Raw genomic sequence first — 22,009 nt, 5'->3', positions numbered from 1 at the left:
TTACCTACCTCGGAAGGATGGAAGGCTGAGTCAACCTTGAGCCTGGTGGGACTCGAACCTGCACTAATTGCAGGCAGCTGGTGTTACTGAAGGAGGCGTTAGCCCACTGCTTACAAAAGAGCTGGAAGGGTCCCTGGAGGTCATCTAGTCCAACCCCCACCCCACCACCCCGCCTCAGGCTTAAGAGACACTATCCCACGTCTGCCCAGTCTTTTCTTAAAAACCTCCAGTGATGGAGCACTCACAACCTCTGGAGGCAGGTCGTCCCACTGGTTAATTAGTTTCCCTATCAAGCAGTCCCGCTTTAATCGAGGGTCTTCCTGAGTTCACACGCACACGCACGCACACACACACACACAGCCCCAAAAAGGGGCAGGGGACAGGATTTAGGGGCTCTTGGCTCTCCCGTCTGAGCAGCCCCTCCCCCCTTTCTCCTCCCCCCCCTTTCTCCTCCCCCCCCTCCTCCCCAGCGAGCGAAGCGGCGTCCCCCGCTCATCTGGCCGGGCAGCTCCGCTCTGGCTCGGAGGCCCGGCGGCTCCCGGGGCGGGGCGCGCTGCCGCCTCCCCAGGCTACTCCGGGCGCTCGGAGCGGAGGCAGAAGACGGAGGAGGAGGAGGAGGAGGAGGAGGAGGAGGAGGAGGAGGATGAGCCGGGCCGCCGGGTGAGTAAAAAGCCGGCTGGGCTTCGGGGAGCCGCGAGCGGGAAGGGGCAACCCCGCCAAGGAGAAGCCAGCCGGGTGCCTGCCCGGGTTTTCTTCTGCAAGCGGCGCCCGCGGGGGCCAGGTCGTCGGAACGGGCAAGTTGGAGAAAAGTTGGGGAGCCAGACGGGGGGGGGGAAGGGGGGAGCAAACGCCAGCGGGTCTCCCGCAAGCCCCGCTTTCTCCAACCCGCGATTGGCGGACGCCCCCTTCCCCCGCGCGGAGGGGGGGAGGTCCCGTCCACAAGCCACGATGCCCGAAGCCAAGCAGGCGCAATCTCGGCTTAGGGAGAGGCGCCTGAACCCGGGTCGGGCTGGGGCTGGGGGGCGCCCCTCTCTCTCTCTCTCTCTCTCTCTCTCCCTCCCCCTCTCTCTCCCCCCCTCTCTCTCTCCCCCTCTCTCTCTCTCTCTCCCCCTCTCTCTCTCTCCCCCTCTCTCTCTGCCCAACTGCTGGGAAACGGCTTACAATGGGGGGGTGGGGGTGGGGGGGTGGGAAGGATGCTCGGGGCTCCTTGGCCCTCTTCCAGGAGAGAGAGAGCTACCTGGAGCGCTGTTGGCAACTTTTCTTTATTTTTATTGATTTATTAAATGTATTTCCCTCCCCCCCACCCCAATCTCCCCCCCAGGAGGCTTTTAAGACGTGCCCCGGATTCCACTTTCTTTCTGGGTGCTGGTTGGCCCCTTTTAAAGCCCTACCTGGCACGACGGGACGGGGCTAGGCTCGTATCTTCCCACCCACCTTTCCCTAATCTCCATCCCGCCAGGTCAAGCACGGCAGGCGGGTGTGTGTGTGTTGGTTCTTAGCCCCTTCCCCTGAGGGAAGGTAGGAAGCCTACCCACCCACCCACCCACCCCCACCCACCCCTCGCACTCCTCCAGCACCTGCCTCGGCCCTGGTTGCAAGCTGTCCCCCCTCTTGCCCCCACCCCACCCCCAAGTGCTGCAGGTCTTGGCTTTTCTCACCCTTCAACCTTCCCTAAAGCTTGGAAAAACTTGGGTTCCTTTCTCTCTCCCCCCCCCCACCCCCCAGCTTTCCCAGGTGCTGGGATGAGGTTGGATGGCTGCATGTTAGAAACTTGATTTGGCACCAGGTGGTTTTGTGTGTGTGTGTGTGTGTGATTTTTCATGTTTTCATGCGGTTCCATTTCATAGTTTTAATATGGTTTTATATGTTGTTGGGATTGGTGAAAAGATGGGCAGCTAAGTGAATGTGTGTGTGAGTGAGAGAGGGAGAGAGGGAGGGAGGGAGGGAAGGGAAGGGGAAGAAAGGAATGGAAAAGAGGGGAAAGGAAGGAAAGGAAAGGAAAGAAGATAGGAAGTGGAAAGGAAGGGAAGGGAAGGAAAAGAAAGGAAAGGAAAGACAAGACTCCCGTATTTTGGGAGCATGCTGGCTGGAGAAAATTCTGGGAATTGCCCACATGTCTTAAAATTTACTAACATTGAGGAATTCTGCAGTAGAGTGGCTACAACTTCTGTGCTGCAGGAGGTATCTTTAAACAGTGGGGTGAGGCTAATTAGAAGCAGTGGCCATCTCCCCCCCCACACGGATGAGAGCTTTACATGGCTGTACTTTGTACAGTTTAATCGGGGTATGTGTGTGTGTGTGAGAGAGAGAGCGCTCTGTTTTGCTTCAGTGACAAACAACCATTGTTAGATGCTGCTCAGTCCTGTCCACGGCCTTCCACCCCCTCTTGGACTGGCAACATATTGATTGCTTCCCTTCTGCCTTTCTCTTGCAACACAAGTCCCCCCCCCCACATGGTGGTTCAGTGGATAGAATGCAGTTTTGCAGGCTAATTCAGCACTATGAAGTGGTCTGCCCGCCTGCCCGCCCGACCGTCCATCATCTATCTATCTATCTATCTATCTATCTATCTATCTATCTATCTATCTATCTATATCTACCTATCATCTATCACCTATCTATCATCTATATCAGACATGTCAAACTCGCAACGTCACATCACGTCACACAACGTATCGGAACTTTTTCCCCATTGCCGGCAATGGGGTGGGCGCAGTTTCTTTGTGATGCGTCTGGCCTGCGGGCCGGCAGTTTGACACCCCTGATCGATCGATCTATCTATCTATCTATCTATCTATCTATCTATCTATCTATCTATCTATCTATCTAGTCATCTGCTGTGGTGGCTCAGTGGTCAGAATGTTGTATTGCAGGCTAACTCTGCCCACTGCCAGCAGTTCAATCCTGACCGGCTCAAGGTTGACTCTGCCTTCCATCCTTCCGAGGTTGATAAAATGAGGACCCAGACTGGGGCAATAGGCTGACTCTGGAAGCCGCTTAGAGGGGGCTACAAAGCAGTGTGAAGCAGCATTGCCTCCTGCTTCAGCTTGGATCCTTCCCTACCCCCTGTGCCTTTTGCCTGGTCTCATTCTGGATTTGGCCTTAGTCCTCTTTCAGAAGAGCGAGAGATCTGTGTTCAGAAGTACCTTGGCTAAACTCCCGTTTGCTCCACCCCGCGCACTTATTTCCCCTCTCCTGTGCCCACCACCTCTTCCCAAGGAGGCTACACCTGCATGCCCAACCCCTGCCTCAACTCATTCAGCCCTTTTCAGTTTGCGAGAGCAGTTGTGGTTTTCTTCCAGACACAGGCGGGAAGGGAATGAAACTGGGAGAAATTTGCCAGCCTCTTTGTGGTGTGTGTGTGTGTGTGTGTGTGTGTGTGAAAGTCAGCTCAATTTGCTGCTGTGCAGTAGGACTTGGCAAAGGGGGGGGCAGCTTTTGTGCCAGCCCAAAGGCAGGTGGCAGCGGTCAGCCACAAAACTTCCCATCCTTGGAGAGGGAGAGAGCAGGCCAAACGCATCTTTTCTTCTCCTTAAGTGCTTGGATTTGCATGAGGCGTCGTGCCAACGTTGAACAAAATGTTGGTTACATTAGTGATGCCAGGAGGCAGTGGCCAGTGGCTCAGCCCTTGGCACCCACCTTCTCTTAACCAATGTGATGAAAAAGCACCCATTTTGTGAGCTTTGAATCCAGTGGGGTGGTCAGAAAAGGTGCGCCTGGACACCCCCTGAGTTTTTGCTGTGGCAGACCAACTAACACACCTGCCTCTACGAGAAGCATTAAGTGGCGGTGGGCTAGACTGGAAGAGTCCCCAAGGATAAAGCAAGGACTAATAATTCTACATTGCTGGTAAGAGAATATATCAGAAAGCTGTTCATGAAGTGAGCATGTGTGCACGCGCGGGCCTTCTTGTCCGAAAAAATGTCCTCTTTGGCTCTTGTTTGTTTACTTATTATTACAGATCACACCTTTGTCAGGTTTATCGCTAGATTGCAGCCTCTGCAATTTGTAAGTTGTGTGGACTTCAACTCCCAGAATCCCCCAGCTTGCATTCTGGATGGGAGTTGAAATGTAGTTAGCCAAGACTGCAAAACCCTGCCTTTGACCAACGTGGCTCTTTGTCTACAATGCCTACAACGAAATTTTGGAAATCCTTATCTGACAGACCTGGTTTTGCTTGATCCTGTGATGCTGGTCAATTTCCCCATGTATCGTTTTTGAGAATAAGGTTGATCAACGGTGTCTTAGAGTAACAACAGCCTTGTGAGGTGGGCTGGGTTGAGACAAGTGACTGAGCCAAAATTCCAAAGGAAGCTTCTGTCCCTGTACCTTCTCCAGAGCTTCTCTGCTGGACAACGGTGTGGACAACGGTGTAGGTCAGAAGCAGCTGAAGAACAAATGCTATTCTTCTGGATTTTTATTTTATTTTTTATTTTTTGCTGGCAGGGAAATTCTGGGGGTTGAAGTCCACGGATCCTAAAATTGTCAGAAACCACTGCTTGACAACTGGCCTCCAGACGTCGTAGGTGCTCCATCACTGGAGGTTTTTAAGAAAAGAGTGCGGACAGTCATTTGCCTGAAATGGTACAGGCGTGTCTCCTGCTTTTGAACAGGGGGCTGGACTAGAAGACCTCCAAGGTCCCTTCCCTCCCTGTTCTGATTCGGGTTTAGAGTCTATGTTATTCCACAACAGCGTGGAATAATTGATGTGAGTCGGAGAGAAAAGGTTTGTAATATTGCTAATTTGGGCACACGGTTTAGAAATAATTTCGGCAAGCCAAGCTGCTGGCTGGAAGGTGCCGACCTCCTTCCTGGCCCTACCATGCAGGCAACTTTTAACAACTGTAAACCAATAATTTTAGACTCTGTTTCTGGATATGACTTTGGGAAGATGGACGCGCCTCTCTCCTTAGCCCCAGCCTTTTCTCTGGGGCGTGTCTGTTTTCTTGTCTTCCGGCATCATAAGGCAGAAAAGCTAACTTTGCATTATTGTACAGGCAACAAAAAGGTGGCAGAGGGGTGGTGGTGGTGGTGAAGGGTAGACAATTTACTGTCAGGAAAAGTATTTATAACCAGCAGGTGACATCTCTGTGAAGGGAAACAGTTTAACTCTCTCTAGTGTGGAGTTTTAACAGAAGCAGCTGAAAGAAACTCAGGGCCAGAAGGCGGAGGCATTTCACAGCCTTGAAATTGCGCATTGTCTGGGTTTTTTTTTTGTTCCCCCCCCCACCCCAAAGCGGGCTCCTCGTTTACTCTTGGATGTTGTTGTTGTTTTTTAATCCCATTTATATCCCGCCCTTCTCTGAAGACTGAGGGCGGCTTACAATCTAAGAAGCACAAATCAATGTGCTTAGCAATAGCCTTCATTCTGTGTATATGCCTGCTTATTAGGGCTTTCACACACACCCCAAGTGGCATTATTACAAAGTCAGCTTAATTGCCCCCAACAATCTGGGTCCTCATTTTACCTACCTTGGAAGGATGGAAGGCTAAGTCAACCTTGAGCCTGGTGGGACTCGAACCTGCACTAATTGCAGGCAGCTGGTGTTACTTAAGGAGGCATTATTAGCCCACTGCTCCACCAAGGCTCTTTACAAAAATCTCACCACTAAAAATTTTTTTGCTCTCCTTCACATGCATTTTCCATAAATTCTCTCACACATTGTCCATGAAACTTGTCTCATTGTTGTTTTTTTCCATTTACTTTTACAACAATAAAATCTGCAAATTACTATTCCTTTCACAGCCTGGGACTGGTGGGGGTGAGTGATGTTTGAAGGCTAACACACACATTTACATATCAGCAAATTAACTCATTCACTTCCATTCTGACTGCTTGCATAAACAATGTCACATACAAAAATTTCATTTCATACTTTCTCCAGACAAACCAAACTTCCTGACAGAACAATTAGCCAGTGGAACAGCTTGCCACCAGAAATTGTGGGTTTTCAAGAAGAGACTGGACAGCCCCTTGTCTGAATTTTTTTTAAAAAACCCATTTATATCCCGCCCTTCTCTGAAGACTCAGGGCGGCTTACAATCTAAGAAGCACAAATCAATGTGCTTAGCAATAACCTTCATTCTATGTATATGCCTGCTTATTAGGGCTTTCGGGGGCCCCCAAGCGGCATTATTACAAAGTCAGCTTATTGCCCCCCAACAATCTGGGTCCTCATTTTACCTACCTCGGAAGGATGGAAGGCTAAGTCAACCTTTTCCTTTTGTGAGGAACAGAGAAGTCGTAACTCCTGGATTCCTACATTTAAAGGCAATTTTGTCGGCTGACCTGTCTCCGGCTTGAGCAGGGGGGGTTGGACTAGAAAACCTCCCGAGGTGCCTTCTTTGGACCCTTATTTCTGCTGCAGCTGGGTCAGGATTTGTAGTTGCATTGGGAAGAGAGCTGCGAACAGGCTCCATTTGGTGCTTCCTGTTTCAATATCTTGCACCAGAGTGTGGTGAGACAAAAAAAATAAATCAAGTTGGCAACGGGAAGATCACTTTGACCTCACCACTCTGGCTCCTGTCTTTATTTATTTATTTTTTTAACCCTACCGTGCAGACAAGCCCTTCCTTCTGCAGAAGCGGTGCACAGCGCAACTTCAATCTCCCAGGCAGCATGAATGCTGGTGTGCAGGCAGGGGATGATGGAGCCGCAGTCCAATACATTGGAAGTTGACAGCGGGGGCAGGTGGCTTAAATACAAGCGCTGGGACCCGTATTTACTTCTCTGGGACCTTGAAAAGGGACAAGACAGGGAGCAATTTGATCACCTCTCTCTTCTGACAGAACGGCAACATTTCCCTCCCATATCAACGCCGTGAGAGTTCATTCTCACCCTGCCGGTGAAAATGGAGAAGAGAAATTTGACTGTTGCATAAACAAAAGACAAGTGCAAAAAAAAAAGCCCATCCAGCCAAAGGAAGGGAACGGGTGACTGACTAAGGCAGACATGTCAAACACAAGGCCCGGGGGCCAGATCCGGCCCGCGAAGTGGTTTCATGCGGCCCACAAAGCCATCCTGGAAACAGTGAGGGAACGGCCCCCACTGCCTTGGCCCTGGCCCAGAGACCCTCCTTCTGCCAGAGACCCTCAGATCTGTCCCACTCCTGCCCAGGCCTTCATAGGGACCCTTGATGCGAACGATGTAGAGCTGGCCATGCCCACCTAGTAGGCCATACACACTCTAGCCACGCCCACCCAGTAGGCCACGCCCACCCTGGCCATACCCACCCAGCCCCCTGAGGGCAACCGCAATGCTGATGCGGCCCTCAATGAAATTGAGTTTGACACCCCTGGACTAAGGTGAGGCAGGATGAAAAACCAGAGCAAAAAATTGTCTTTATAAATCAGACATGTAAAACACAAGGCCCGGGGGCCGGAAGTGGTTTCATGTGGCCCGTGAAGCCATCCTGGAAACGGTGAGGGAACGGCCCCCACTGCCTTGGCCCTGGCCCAGAGACCCTCCTTCTGCCAGAGACCCTCAGATCTGTCCCACGCCTGCCCAGGCACCCATAGGCACCCTTGATGCGAACGATGTAGAGCTGGCCACGCCCACCCAGTAGGCCATACACACTGGCCACACCCACCCAGTAGGCCACGCCCACCCTGGCCATACCCACCCGGCCCCCTGAGGGCAACCACAATGCTGATGCGGCCCTCAATGAAATTGAGTTTGACACCCCTGTTATAAATAATGCCGGCTCACTGCTAAGTGCAATTGCAGAGATGCATCAGAATCAGAAGAGAGCCGGAAGGGACCTTGGAGGTCCTCCAGTCCAGCCCGCTGCTGAAGCAGGAGATCCTAAACCATTTCAGACAAGTGAGTGTCCAGTCTCCTCCCAAAAGCCTCCAGTAATGAAGCACCCGCAACTTTTGAAGGCAAGGTGTGCCACTGGTTAATTGTCTTTGCTGTTAGGAACTTTCTCCTTAATTCCAGGTTGCTTCTCTCTCTGATCAGTTTTCATCCATGATTTCTTGTCTGGTGCTTTGGAAAATTAGTTGACCCCCTCTTCTTTGTGACAACCTCTCAAATACTAGAATACTGCTATCATGTCACCCCTAGTCCTTCTTTTCTCTAGACTAAAAGGTAAAGGTAATGGTTCCCCCGCACATGCGTGCTAGTCGTTTCCAACTCTAGGGGCTGGTGCTCATCTCCGTTTCAAAGCCGAAGAGCCAGCGCTTGTCCGAGGATGTCTCCGTGGTCACGTGGCTGGCATGACTAGACGCCAAAGGCGCACGGAACGCTGTGACCTTCCCACCGCAGTGGTCCCTATTTTTCTACTTGCATTTTTATGTGCTTTCGAACTGCTAGGTTGGCAGAAGCTGGGACGAGTAACAGGCGCTCACTCTGCTATGCGGCACTCGGGATTCGACCCACCAAACTGCCGACCTTCTGATCGACAAGCTCAGTGTCCTAACCCACTGAGCCACCGCATCCCTTTTCTCTAGACTGGCCTGCAACCATTTTTCATATCTTTTTGCCTCACCATGGAGTTGACTTCCCGGATAAGTTTTCCTTACTTAGGGGAGGGGGAACCACAGTTGTGTGATTCAAACATCCAGACGACTTGCCCGCCAGAAAGATGTTGGAGAAAGAAAATGCAATGAATGCTGCCTCTGAAGGGGCATGTCGGTCACCAGCCACCAGCATCTGAAAGATACATTCATATGCATCAGTTTGAACAAATTGAGTTGTGCTCCACTGGCATTTGAGAGAACGTTTCGGGTTGCAGTTGAATCCTGAAAAATGGTTCCTATGCTCTGGGAACCTGTATCATCCTGGGACCAGTGCAGATGGACACTTGACCCCTTTGGTTCCCAAGCAGAGAAGAAGGTGCAGTGCACTCCCCCCATCTAACCAAAGCAGCACCCCCAGATTTTACAGTGATTTTTCTATGGGCACCACCTTGATTTTCTATCTGCTGTGTCATAGAATAACAGAGTTGGGTGGCACCTTGAGGTCTTCTAATCTAACCCCCTGCTCAGAAGGAGACCCTATAAGATTTCAGACAAATGGCTGTCCAATATCTGGTTAGAAACCTCCAGTGTTGGGGCATCCAAACCTTCTGGAGGCAAGCCGTTCCACTGATCAGTAGTTCTAACTCAAAAATTTTCTCTTTAGTTCTAGGTTGCTTCTCTCTTTGGTTAGTTTCCAACCGTTGCTTCTTCTCCTGCCTTTGGGCGCTTTGGAGAATAGGTTGACCCCCCCCCTCTTCTCTGTGGCAGCCCCTCAAATACTGGAATACTGCTATTATGTCCCCCCCAGTCCTACTTGTCTCTGGAATAGCCATACCCCATTCCTGCAACCATTTTCATTTTGAGTCTCCAGCCCCCTAATCATCTTTTCTGCATTCTTTCTGGAGTCTCAGCGTCTTTTCATTTATATAATATAGTGACCAAAACTGGATGTGGTATTTTAAGTGTGGTCTTACACTAAGGCTTTATGAGAGCTTACACACTGGAGACTAATTTCTTGTGCATCCAATCACACTTGGCCAGTAAAGAATATTCTGTTCTGTTCTGTTTTATTCTAACAATTCTTATTCTCATTCTTATTCCTATTCCATTCCATTCTATATCCTATCCTACCCTACCCTACCCTACTCTACTCTACTATCTCTGAAAACTGACAAGATGGAGGAAACAAGGCAAAACTAGAAATTAAGACGCCTTAACATCATTTTCTGAGCTGGTGGAGGGGAAAAATCAAATCCAGTTCCAGTTTCACCCCACTAGGTGTGATGTGTGGGGAACCGTGGTGGCGCAGTGGGTAGAATGCAGTACTGCAGGCTACTTCTGCTGGCTGCTGACTGCCAGACGTTTGGCAATTCGATTGTGACCGGCTCAGTCTTCCGTCCTTCCGAGGTCGGTAAAATGAGGACCCAGATTGTTGGGGGCAAGATGCTGGCTGTGTAAACCGCTTAGAGAGGGCTACAGAAGCAGTATATAAGTCTGAGGGCGATTGCTATTGCTGTGTTCATGGATGGAAAATCATCTCCCTTGTTTCTTTCTTTTAAAAATTTTTTTATTGATTTTCTAATATAACATTTACATATCTGAAAAGCAACATGGCGGCTGAGTACAATAATTCTGTTACACATAGATATCATCAGTACAGATCCCAAACTATTACAATCACCATTCTCTCTCTTTCCCCTTTAATATGTGCTGTCTTCTATTTCAACTAATACAGTTCTTATTCTGTCAGTCAAATAAAAAATAACTTTCTAACGTGTACCAATAGCTTTTAGTTTATGTGTATCTTGTTTTAACATTCAATCTTTTAGACAATGACCTAATCAATTTTTCTCAGTTTTAATTTCTCATGAATATTTAAATTTAACGTTTTGGTATTTCTCATTTCCAAATTTTAAATGATCCCAAGTCCTTTATCACAATTACTCCCAAGTCTGGTTGATCGAGATACACATCTATATAAGTTGGAAAATTGTCTCCCTTTTTTAAAAAAAACAAGTTTTATTAATTTTCCAATTTTACATCAAAATGTCAAGATATTTAGAAAGCAACGTACTGATTGGGTAATTCATAGTCCAGTAACAAAATCATTTGTACATATCTCAGGTTAGATTATCAAGAGTTCCCTCTCTGTTTCCCATAATTACTATATCACAATCAAGTTAATACATTTCTAGTTATAACACAATCAGTTAAGATATTTATCAATATATTTTTACTTATAGTGATCATGTCCTGTTTTTAAATTCTTACCAATTTTCAATTACAGTGCTCCAATTTAGCCTTTAAGATCCATAGTATTTAACTTTCAGGTAACCCAAATTTCCCCTATTTCATTACATAATAGTTACCATATCTAACATACACATATTGCTTAGTTAAATACATTCTTATTTATTTCACAAATACATTTCATAAATATATTCTATTTGTCATCCTGGTACCTCATCACTTACTCATAAAATATCCTTTCTTGTCTCAATCCAACCTCCATATTATAATTCAAAATTATATTCTCATAGCTAATGTTCATTTCCCTTGTAAATCAAAATCCTAAATATTAAATTGAATAATATCTTTTAAAGTCTACCCTTAGCCCCGTGGTGGCGAACCTATGGCACGCGTGCCACAGGTGGCAGGCAGAGCCCTCTCTGTGGGCACGCGCACCGTCGGCCCAGTCCTAGGCCTTCAGCTGGGTTTTATAAAACCTTTTCACTTTCAATCAATCAATTTCAACTTCTCGCAGGAAAAAAAAAGATCTCGCAAAGTTGGAATTGACTGAACTTTTTAGTTCCACCCAGACTGCCGTTACCACCGCAGCCACGCCCACCCAATGGGCCACGCCCACCTGGCACCAGACAATACATAAGTGGGTTTTGGGTTGCAGTTTGGGCACTCGGTCTCTAAAAGGTTCGCCATCACTGCCTTAGCCCATTATAGATTGAAAGAAACCCATTTTTTAAGTCTAACTCTGGCTTTCTTTTTGTGCCAAGCAGGCTTCGGATCTCCCTTCATTCCTACACATGTTATTTGAATCAAGTCTCCCTTGTTTCTTCAGAAAAACCAGCGATCCCAGTCGAATGAGGACTGCTTCTTTGACCTCCTAAGCAAATTCCAGAGCAGTCGGATGGATGACCAGCGCTGTACATTGGAGGACTCCCAGAGAGAGTCGGACGAAGCAACTGCTATGCCTGTCCCTGCCCCGGAAGAGGCGCAGAGTAAGTGGGCCACCAGCTTCCCTGACCCTTGCTCCCTGTCCGGTGCTGGGTTGTTGCACAGCCGCAACGCAACTTTCTCGGGAGTTGCCAGCAACCAGTCTGCACAAACAAGCAAGGCTCCATCCACGGCAGCACACAAAACCACACCCCCGAACTCACATGCACCCCTCTTCCCTGAACTCACATGTAGCCTAAGCCAGGCTCCTCTGCTCCCCCCTGAAGCACCCCACACTCCTTACCTTTGTCCACTTGACAATCTGTGAGATTGCTAAACAGCAACAATCAGGAGTGCAGGATTTGCAGTTTTTGAGCAGAGCAGCCACAGGAGGAGGCCTCATTTAATCATCAATGTGCTGTTGCACTCACCCATACAATGTATTGTTTTGAATCTGAAGGCAACAATTGCAGTTTTCTAACCCTCTTCTCCTTCAGCCTCAGTCTTCCCAGGAGACATAGTCTCTTTCAGGAGACAGGGGGGATGGTGTGTCATGGTACGTGGCTGTCTTTCCCTACGGGCACCCCAAAACTAAACCCCAAAACTAAACCGTTATTTCAGAAGCGCTCCTGTTTTTAAAAAGAGAGGGTGTTAGGTGTCATGGTTGTGACAGATGATACTCTTCAAAGACTTTGAGGCATTGTTTACCTTAAAGAATCTTTATTTGAGTAGCACAGCATCGGCACATACATGGTCAAAGCACAATTCCCTCCTCCAATTAACAGTCATAAATCACATTCTTCAATTAGTTTGAAATGCAGGCCTTCCCTCCAGTTCTCCAGCCCATTTCTTATCATCTCTTACTTCAAACAACCTTGAAAAAACACTGCTACGATGTTATGTCCAACTAATTCCCATACACATTCTTCCTCCTGCCCCCCCCCACAGCATCATCTTAATTCTAACTCTAAAAGTAACACACAAGTTAAGGGGGGAAATGGCTACATCTTCATATATGGTCAAAGCAAGAACATCCGATGTTAGCAGCATTGACATCAGGTTCTGCAGACCTCACTGGGAGTGGAAGACAAAAGGCTGCCAGAAATGAGAAGATCTGAGATGATATCCCCCCCGCCCCTCCCCCCCACCACCAGGGCTGCCTGGCTTGCTCATCCCTTGGCTGGTTTCTCCCCCAGCTCAGTCCATGGCCTCCCCGCAGACCGAGGAGCTCTTCGATCTCATTGCCAGCTCTCAGAGCCGGCGGCTTGATGACCAGCGGGCCAGCGTGGGGAACCTGCCCGGCCTCCGCATCACGCCCAGCAACCTGGGCCACCTTCGCATGGACGGCGAGGCCGAGGAGCCTGGTGACGAATTCTTCAACATGCTGATGAAGTGCCAGGTGGGTTTGCTCCTCTCCCACGTTTCCCACCACTGCTGGGAAATCCTAATAATAAAGGGGAGGAAAATTCAACCTCTGCCAATCAATCAGAACGGAGCTGGAAGGGGCCCTGCTCAGGCAGGAGGCCCCAGACCATTTCACACAAGTGACTGTCCAGTCTCTTAAAAGTCTTCAGCGATGAAGCACCCGCAGCTTTTGACAGCCTCACAAGGCACAGGGGCTTCTCTCATTGCGCTGGTCTTCATATTCCCCAGGTGAGCATAGAACTCTTTTAAGGTTACCGCTTTGGCCTTGGCACTAAAGTTGGGGTTCAAGCCATCATTTAGCCACAGGGTTCATTGGGGGTTTTTGAACCACTTGCTTCCTTGCAGCTAAGTCTATCTCACATGGGCTTGTTGTGATGGAGATGAAATTAGGGGGAAGGACACCCCGACATATGCCATTTTCAACAAAGCAGGCTGTAAATCCAGTAATGAAATAACATACAGCTGTTCAGAGCAGTCTGGCCCAGTTCATGAGGAGTTGTGGCCAACCTTCACCTAGCATCCGGCACATCTTTGCAGGCTGGGCACCATGTCCTTCTCTTGGAGAGCCAAGCAAGAGGGCACAATCCTTTTCCCGTTGTAGGGAAAGATGTTGGAGTGTATGGTTTCCCCTGCCTACCCGTCAAGTCAGTTTAGCACATCAAGCGCTGGCGGTTGTCTAAATTATTTATTTATTTATTTATTTACTTATTTATTGAATTTTTATACCGCCCTTCTCCCGAAGGACCCATCCTGCTTTCTCATGCTTTTTCTCCCAAGATGCTCAGCGCAGTGTGTGGGGTTCTTACCGCCTTGCGCTGAAGTCTTCTGACAGCCTTGCAAAGCTGGCTGGCAAGGAAGGCTGCCTGGTGGTATCTGAGAGAGCAACCGAGCAGAGGACTCCTGCCTTGGTGAGGTTCACCTCCTTTAAGTCATCAATGTGGCCTTCTCTTTGCTTCTCTGCAGTCCTCCCGCCTGGACGACCAGCGCTGCGCCCCGCCCCACTCCATGCCCCGTGGCCCCACCGTGCCCGATGAAGACTTCTTCAGCCTGATCCAGCGTGTCCAGGCCAAGCGCATGGACGAGCAAAGAGTGGATCTGGCTTCAGGCGAAGAAGATCAAGCTGAGGAGCGAGCGCCAGATCAGCAGCAAAGACCCAGCTTCAGTTAAGCCAGAGCGAGCGGCTGGCGAAGGGAGGACTTCAGCATTGCCCCCAGCTGAAGGCCGTGGCGCTCAAGGCATTCCTGGTGGCAATGGCTCCCTTCTGCCCTTTCTCAGCCTGGAGAAAACGGCAATTGTGAGACTGGCAAGCAGAACGGGCGGGCTCTTTTTCCTGTCCCAAGGTGCCTGTGGACCAATTGGGCAGGATCAGTAAGGGTGAGGTATCTTCTTGACTTGAACATCAAGCAATGAACACCAGGCTCAGGAACTGAGGAAGGGGGAAATCTGCACCACGGAGTCTGGATCAGGGCCAAGCCCTAGAAGGAGCAGGACAAGGGTCTGCTTTGGGATTTGACCCCAAGTCAGGTTGATTTATGCCTCTGCCTCTTTAGGTCCATATCCTGTGCCAAACTGTCAGCCGACTTGGGGAGTATAAATTGAAGATGACAATCAAGGGATACGTGTGCAAATTTTTGCTTTCAAAATATGCTCTTTGCTGCACTTTGATCTCAGGTGCAATCTGATGCTAGTTGGAAAGGTGCTAGGGAGGAGACAGAGGGAAGGAAGCATCCAGAGCCAAGATGTAAGGTTTCTGTTAGCCATGGGAAATTGGGACACCTAATTACAGATAGTGTTTGACTGATGACCATAATTGATTTCAGAAATATGTCAGGCGGCCGTTTTGATCAGTGACTGCAATCCCGGCTCTCCCAGTTGTAGTGATTGGACAGGTTATTAAGCAGGGCTCATGGAGTGGGGGAGATCCAGTGCAAGCTATCAGGCTGCCCGGTATGCAGAAATCTTCTCTGCAGGCCAGGCCTGACAGCTACAGGGCTCCCTGGGGCACAGAAATATGCCATGGACTTTCTGCCTGCCCCCTTGGCTGATTATAGGATCCAGCAGCACTTGTAAATTGCTCCACTTACCTTTCCAGTTTTCTGAATCTCTATACAAATAGATGGCTTTGCGTAGTTGGCAGCTCTTCTTAAAACAAGATGGGGCGCGGCCACTTTGCTCAAAGGCTACAATCCTAGCACTCCTGCTTGTTGTTGATGGGTCACTAAGTGGGCTGAATCCCAGGTTAGGTGTGCAGGGGTGTCTTAGGAAGGATAGGGGAGATCCTGAGGTACCCGAGGCAGGCTGTGCAAGAGTTAGCAGATGCTGCAGTGCATCACAAAGCGTGCATATAGCCCATTAGGATTGGGAGGTCCGGCCAGTTAACACACAGATTACCCCACTTTTGCCATTTCTTTGCAACTACGGTCAAGTGTGCCCAGCCTGTGTCTGGCAAGGCCTTCTTACCAAGGCTGCCTTGTACCTTCTCCATGGGGTCTCTTGAAGCCTTGCAGGTTTTGACATGCTCACAGGCCAGATATTCGATCACAAAGAGGCAGGTGGGGGGAGCAGCAGCAGCCTTGCGGACGGTCATAAGTTGTGGCAGGGTGCAGAGTGGCGAGTTTTCATTATGTGGCCAAGGGCACTGACGAGGACCATAACTTCAGGGACAGGTCCTAGGTTCCTTCACTCAGAACTGTCCTAATGCATGGTTAAATGTGGGCTCTACCTCCATAGCTATTGCAGTCATCACGAGATATTGCAGCGAGTCCTCTCTTTTAGTAACCAATTGAAGAATTTTCAGTTAAAATAATAAATATATTTGACAAATCCTGGCCCTCTTTTAATCTGGCTTCCTTGAAGGTAGAGAGGAGTTATTTTTCTTTGCTTATCGTGTGTTGTTGATTTGGCGCTTATTCCTCAATTTAATCAATGACTGTGGAAGTGGAAAAAAGTGTGTTGCCGTTCCCCTGGGCAACTGGATCTTTTTTCCTGGCTTCCCTACTTGTTTGGTTCTTTCAAAACTCCGGCCTTTTGAAGGGGAGATACAGGTACTTACGACCACAATTGAGCCCAAAATTTATGTTACAAAGTGAAACAATTGTTAAGCGAATTTTGCTCCATTTTACCACCTTTCTTGTCACAATTGTTAAGTGAACCACTGCAGTTGTTAAGTTAGTAACCCGGTTGTTAAGTGAATCTGGCTTCCCCTTTGACTTTTCTTTGTCAGAAGGTCTCCAAAGGGGATCACATGACCCAGGGTACACTGCAACCATCATAAATGTGAACCAATTGCCAAGCATCTGAATTTTGATCAACTGACTACGCGGATGCTGCAAAGGTAGTGTGAATAACAGTCATGTTCCTTTTTTCCAATGCCGTTGTAACTTTCAATGGTCACTAACTATTTAAGTTGAGGACTACCTGTATTCTATGGTGGTCCCCCACCAAAAAAATCAGGAATTGGCTGCAGGCTGCAGCTCCTGAAAGCATCTTGCCTTTTCATCAAATGTGTTTCTTGGAATAGGTGCTACCCAAGCCCAGATTCTTTTGACTGGTTGGAAAACCTCTCGAGAAATGCCAAGGTGTCCAAGTGTGTCTCAGTTCTCTATTTAGTCTGGTCCCTTTGCTGCCTGCCAGAACTCTCCTGAACCGCAAATAAATGTCTTCTCAGCAAAATCATCTTCGATCGCATCCTAGGAAACGTCCAATGGTGGTGAACGTGTCCTGACTCTGAAAGGTTTCAAGGGATCCCAAATGCCCCTTCTGGTCATAGCCACAACTAGAAAGCCTTTCTCCTCAAAGATTCCATGGGCAGTGTGTGTGGGGATCATGCCAGGGGACCTGGCTGCCGGTGCAAACAGCCCCACCCTTTGCTTCGTGCTGCAGTAGAGGTCTCCGTGCTGCAAGGCCAAAGCCCCACTCCAGTCTCTGCTGCAGAGGGGAAGGTCAGCTGGTGGAGAAGGCCTGGCCCGTCCCTTTGTCCAGGTAGCAGAAGAACACGGCAAGAAAAAAGCTGCTGCTGGGAACATCTTGGCCGGTATACTTGAATGTATCGCTAATTTATTGTTTTTGAAATGTATTGCTTGTGATTTGTTGAGAGGATGGGGAAAGGAAGCAATTTTTTTAAATTCTTTCCCTTCCTTCTGAGAAGTCAAAAGAGCTGCCAAATTAATTCAAAAATAGATATCTTGGAGTAGAAAGAAAATAAAGTTGTTTAATAAACTTTTTGTGAGCAAAGTTCTTTGGGCATTATTTTCTCAACCGTCCAGGACTAATACAGATGTAGGGGGGGGGGAACAATCGAAAAGGATCAGCTGCCTATACATAACGCCCAAAGTATGAAGAATAAATAGGGTGACTCTGAAGTCCTAGTCCATGAGAGCAAGTTATGGACCTGACCCAGCGGCTCCCTCAGGAAAACAAAACTCTTGACTCCATTACAATTAATCAGAACTTTTACTGAGAGGGAGTGGATACAGAGAAGTCAGGTGGAATCCCACGCAAGGCAATTCTTTCATTTTCCTCAAACCCTCCCCCCCCGACCAGTCCACTGGCATCCAATATGAGTCCATAGAGGTGATTTGAGAATGCTGAGGTGGTAAACAGCTAATAGGTCACTCTCAGGGCACAACGGCCTTGTAAACAGGCTAGAAAGGAGCCTGTTTCTTCTCCGAATTCTGAATTCTTCCAAATTCCCAAGCGGTTACAGCAAAAGTGGAGCAGCTCCATGTGGAGCTCCTGTTTGCAGTGATCCAAATGGGACATGACTACGGCATGAGTGACGGGGAGCAAGTACTCCCAATCCAGGAGAGGGAGTAACTGGCTTCTATACAGGGAGGCCATATGGCACATGTGCCAGGTCTTTCAAAGGGCAATCCTTCAAGGTTTCACACGGTGGAGAGAAGGCCCAAGGATGCGGGACCCAGCAGGGCAGGAAGGCCAAAGAACCCAGTGGAGTCACACTGGTTGGTGGAGCAGCTTCAGCATCCCGAGGGTCAGTCATAAGGGATTTGCCAAGCACCCAAATTGTGATCACACAATGGTGTGTGTGTGCGTGTGTGTTGCAGTGGCCATAACTTTGGGTATAGGTCATAATTTTGAATGACTTGCTGTAAGACTTAAAAGTCTAAGTTGAACTGTAAGCTGTATTTGCAGCATTACTGCCACACAGTGGGGAGAAATAAAATTACTGTTCAGGAATAAAAGCAGTGATAGGTGTTGCACATTGTGAAGATCCTGGGGTAGAGGGGCGGAGGGCTGAGCAAGGATACTGTGGTCTTAATTATGTTGTGCACATTTGGGAGCACAAGGTCAACGCTCTCATTCAAATAATGTACGAGTAAACTTTCTTCTAAATAAAACATATTAAAATGGCAAGGACAAAATTACTGCATGTAGCCTTTGTAGATTTTAAATCTACATTTGATTCCATTTTGAGAGAAATAATTATGAGGAAATTGGAAAATGCAGCTTTTCTCTTTCAAAAATTGCATGAAATGTGCTAACCATCCTCTTCAGAAAATTCTTGCAGGGCTGTATTTTGACCACCTTCTTTAAGTAGCATCTCCACTCAACACCTCATCTGACCATCTCCTGCTTAACCCTGCCTCAATCTGTATGCCCTATTTCTCCTCCTATATGCTGAGGATATGGATAGTATCTCACAAATCTTTGTTGGCCTCAAGAGAGTCTCCTGTTTCTTCTAAAAAGCTCTAAAGGGGATCATTGAGAGTGTGCAATTTAGAGTTTCAGATATCTGGGGATGGTCTTACATGGCGCTTTCATTTGGGAAACCCATTGTTGGAACCATGACATCGGATGTTCTTGCTTGACACCCATACTGATTATATCAAACGGAGCAGCACTTTCGCATCCACAACAGTGAAGGCCAAATTAGCCCTAGATTCAGCCACGGCACACTTGCTCCAATTAGGCACTGAATAGGATGATCATTTTAAGTCAATTTATTATAGGAAAGAGGTTTTCTTAATGAAGAGTGAATCCAGGACACAGAATCGAATTTCATTTTGCACTCCATACAGTAGAAAAGGTACAAAACAAGACTTGATTGGATGGAAATCATCCTGTTCAGTTATGTCAGAGAAATGGACAGTAACACCTCATAATATTAAGCATAATTGACACGAGCATCATATTAAAAGAACGTTCACATCGGAAAAGGCATCATGAGTCACATTATGTTGTGGAAAGGTACAATTTCAGCCAGATAAAACCTTTAACATGTACAATTGAAAAAGTCTTTTATTAGTAACCCTGAGAAAGTCCCTTATTTGGCAGTTACTATCTACCCTTATCTTCTTTACTCAACCATCTTATTGGAAATATATTATCATTCTGTTGCCTTGTATGTACACTGAGATCTTGTGCGCTTGAGACAAATTCCTTGTGTGTCCACACTTGGCCAAATTAAGTCTGCAATTCAATTCCTGAGATACACACTATGACTGAAGGTCTTCTCACACTCGGGCATATTTATCATTTTTCTCCCACATGAAGTTTTTGATGTCGATGTAGGTTTCTGCGCGCAATAAAGCTCTTTCCACACTCAATGCATTTATATGGTTTTTCTCCATGGATTTTTTTATGTGAATTAAGGTTTTTCTTTAAATGAAAATGCTTGCCACAGTCCAGACATTTATGTGGTTTATCTCCTGAATGGATACTCTGATGCATGTAAAGACTTTCCATCATATTGAAGCACTTTCTACATTCCTGACATTGATATGGTTTGTCTCCCAAGTGGATTCTTTGATGCATGTAAAGGTTTCCTCTCCGATTGAAGCTCTTCCCACACTCCAGGCATTTATGTGGTTTTTCTCCAGTATGAATCATTTCATGTCTATACAGGGTTCCACTCCTATTGAAGCACTTTCCGCATTCCAGGCATTTATATGGCTTCTCTCCAGTGTGAATCCTTTGATGTTGATGGAAGTTTGTACGCTCAGTAAAGCTCTTTCCACACTCGAGGCATTTGTAGGGTTTTTCTCCTGTGTGGATTCTGCGATGAATAACAAGACTTCCGCTCTGGGTGAAGCTCTTTCCACATTCCAGGCATTTATATCCTTTCTCACCATTGTGCATTCTTAGATGGTTTTCAAGAATTTCATTTGTTTTGAAGCATTTTTCACATTCCCTGCATTTATAGGGTTTTTTGTGCAGCCTTTGATGTGTATTAAGGCTTCTCTTCTGCCTGAAGCTCTTTCCACACTCCAGGCATTTAAATGATTTCTCTCTTGAGTGGATCCTTTGATGTCTGTCAAGGCTTTCCTTTCGACTGAGGCTCTTTCCACACTCCAGGCATTTAAATGGTTTCTCTCCTGTATGGATTCTTAGATGTCTTTTTAAATGTGTCATTTTTTTGAAGGATTTTTCACAATCTGTACATTGATATTTCTTTTCTCCCTCATGGATTCCTTGCTGATTCCTCAGGTTCCCCGATTGATTCAATGTCTTTCCATACTTCAGGAATTCATCTGGTGTCTCTCCTGAGTGGATCCTTTGATGTCTGTCAAGGCTTTCCTTTCGACTGAGGCTCTTTCCACACTCCAGGCATTTAAATGGTTTCTCTCCTGTATGGATTCTTAGATGTCTTTTTAAATGTGTCATTTTTTTGAAGGATTTTTCACAATTTGTACATTGATATTTCTTTTCTCCCTCATGGATTCCTTGCTGATTCCTCAGGTTCCCCAATTGATTCAATGTCTTTCCATACTTCAGGAATTCATCTGGTGTCTCTCCTGAATGGATTCTTTGATGCATATTAAGGCTTCTCTTCTGACAGAAGCGCTTTCCACACTCCTGGCATTTAAATGGTTTCTCTCCTGTGTGGATCCTTTGATGGGTATAAAGGTTATCGCTCCTGTTGAAACTCTTTCCACACTCCAGGCATTTATACGGTTTTTCTCCTATATGGATTCTTTGGTGCCTATACAGTTTTGCGCTCACACTGAAGCTTTTGCCACATTCCAGGCATTTAAATGGTTTCTCTCCTGTGTGGATCCTTTGATGTCTATAAAGGTGTCCCGTGCTACCAAAACTTTTGCCACATTCCAGGCATTTATAGGGCTTTTCTCCTGTGTGGACTCTTAGATGGTTTTCAAGAATTCCACTTGTTTTAAAGGATTTTCCACATTCCGGGCATTCATGTTTCTTTCCTCCCTCCTGGATTCTGTGGCGTTTCCCGGGTCTTCTGCCTGTCCCGAAGAACCCTCCGCCCTCCGGGCCCGTCTCGGGGTCTCCGCCCGTTTCCTCATCCCCGCTTCTCCCTCCAATCGGGCTCCTTTCGCGGGCTCCCCCTCGGCTGATCCCTTCGGCAGCCGCGCGGCCTCCAGGCCTTTCCCCGCCGTCTCCCGCGGAAGGCGCGCCGGGAACAGGCAGGGCTGCTCCTCGGGGCCTCTTCTTCGGCGGCGGTGCTTTCCTCTGGCGAAGGAAGAGGAAAGGCCGGTTACGGCTTCGTCCCCTTGCCCGGAGGGGAGTCCCAAGGCAGCCCGCCCGCCCGGCCGGGCAGGAAGGCCGAAGCCTCCAGCTGTCACTGACCAGGCCTCCTTTCCTCCCTCCCTCCAGGAGTCCCTTCTCCGGAAGTGACCCTTCCGGACTGCAACTCCCAGCATCCCTTGCGCCAAACCTGCATTCCCGGCTCCTCTCTGGCCGATTCAGGAATCTCGCTCGTTGCCCTGTTTGGTTTCCAGAAGCGAAGGCTACAACACTTCCTTTTCCCCCGGAAGCTCCTCCGCCTGTTCCTCTGGAGGGGCCGCCCCCACGGAGGCCCGCGGCCAATCGCCGCCATCGCCAGAGGGACCAATCGGCGTCCTCTTTCCTTGACTCGGCCAGGTGGCGCCTGCGCAGTAGCGAGGAGTTCCTTCGTCCCGTCTCTGCCCCTCCCACCCCCATCCGAGGGTCTCTCCCTAGACTGGACAACCATCTGTCAGAAAGGGTG

General features: G+C 48.0%; 2 protein-coding genes across 2 annotated transcripts in view; one reads left to right on the top strand and one right to left on the bottom strand.

Annotated features, from left to right (window-relative positions):
• GPSM1 (G protein signaling modulator 1) overlaps window positions 1-17,582 on the top strand; it is a 107,326-nt gene extending 89,744 nt beyond the window's left edge. Inside the window, exons 12-14 of the mRNA XM_081339617.1 lie at window positions 11,537-11,696; window positions 12,828-13,030; window positions 14,020-17,582. Coding sequence (XP_081195743.1) covers window positions 11,537-11,696; window positions 12,828-13,030; window positions 14,020-14,223 — 567 coding nt within the window. The 3' untranslated portion in view covers window positions 14,224-17,582. The remainder of the gene's footprint in view (window positions 1-11,536; window positions 11,697-12,827; window positions 13,031-14,019) is intronic.
• A 1,424-nt stretch (window positions 17,583-19,006) lies between these two features.
• On the bottom strand, window positions 19,007-21,738 carry LOC308674847 (uncharacterized protein). The gene is made up of 2 exons (XM_081339649.1): window positions 21,698-21,738; window positions 19,007-21,492 (listed from the first exon to the last, which is right to left on the bottom strand). Exons 1-2 carry the CDS (start codon window positions 21,701-21,703, stop codon window positions 19,549-19,551), a joined length of 1,950 nt encoding a protein of 649 aa, XP_081195775.1. The 5' UTR covers window positions 21,704-21,738; the 3' UTR covers window positions 19,007-19,548.
• Window positions 21,739-22,009: the final 271 nt, after the last annotated feature.

The sequence above is a fragment of the Vipera berus genome (genome assembly GCF_964194415.1).
Source record: "Vipera berus genome assembly, chromosome: 15".
Lineage (NCBI taxonomy): Eukaryota > Metazoa > Chordata > Lepidosauria > Squamata > Viperidae > Vipera > Vipera berus.
Note: the sequence above shows the minus strand (reverse complement) of the source record. Positions and strands in the feature narration are given on the sequence as shown.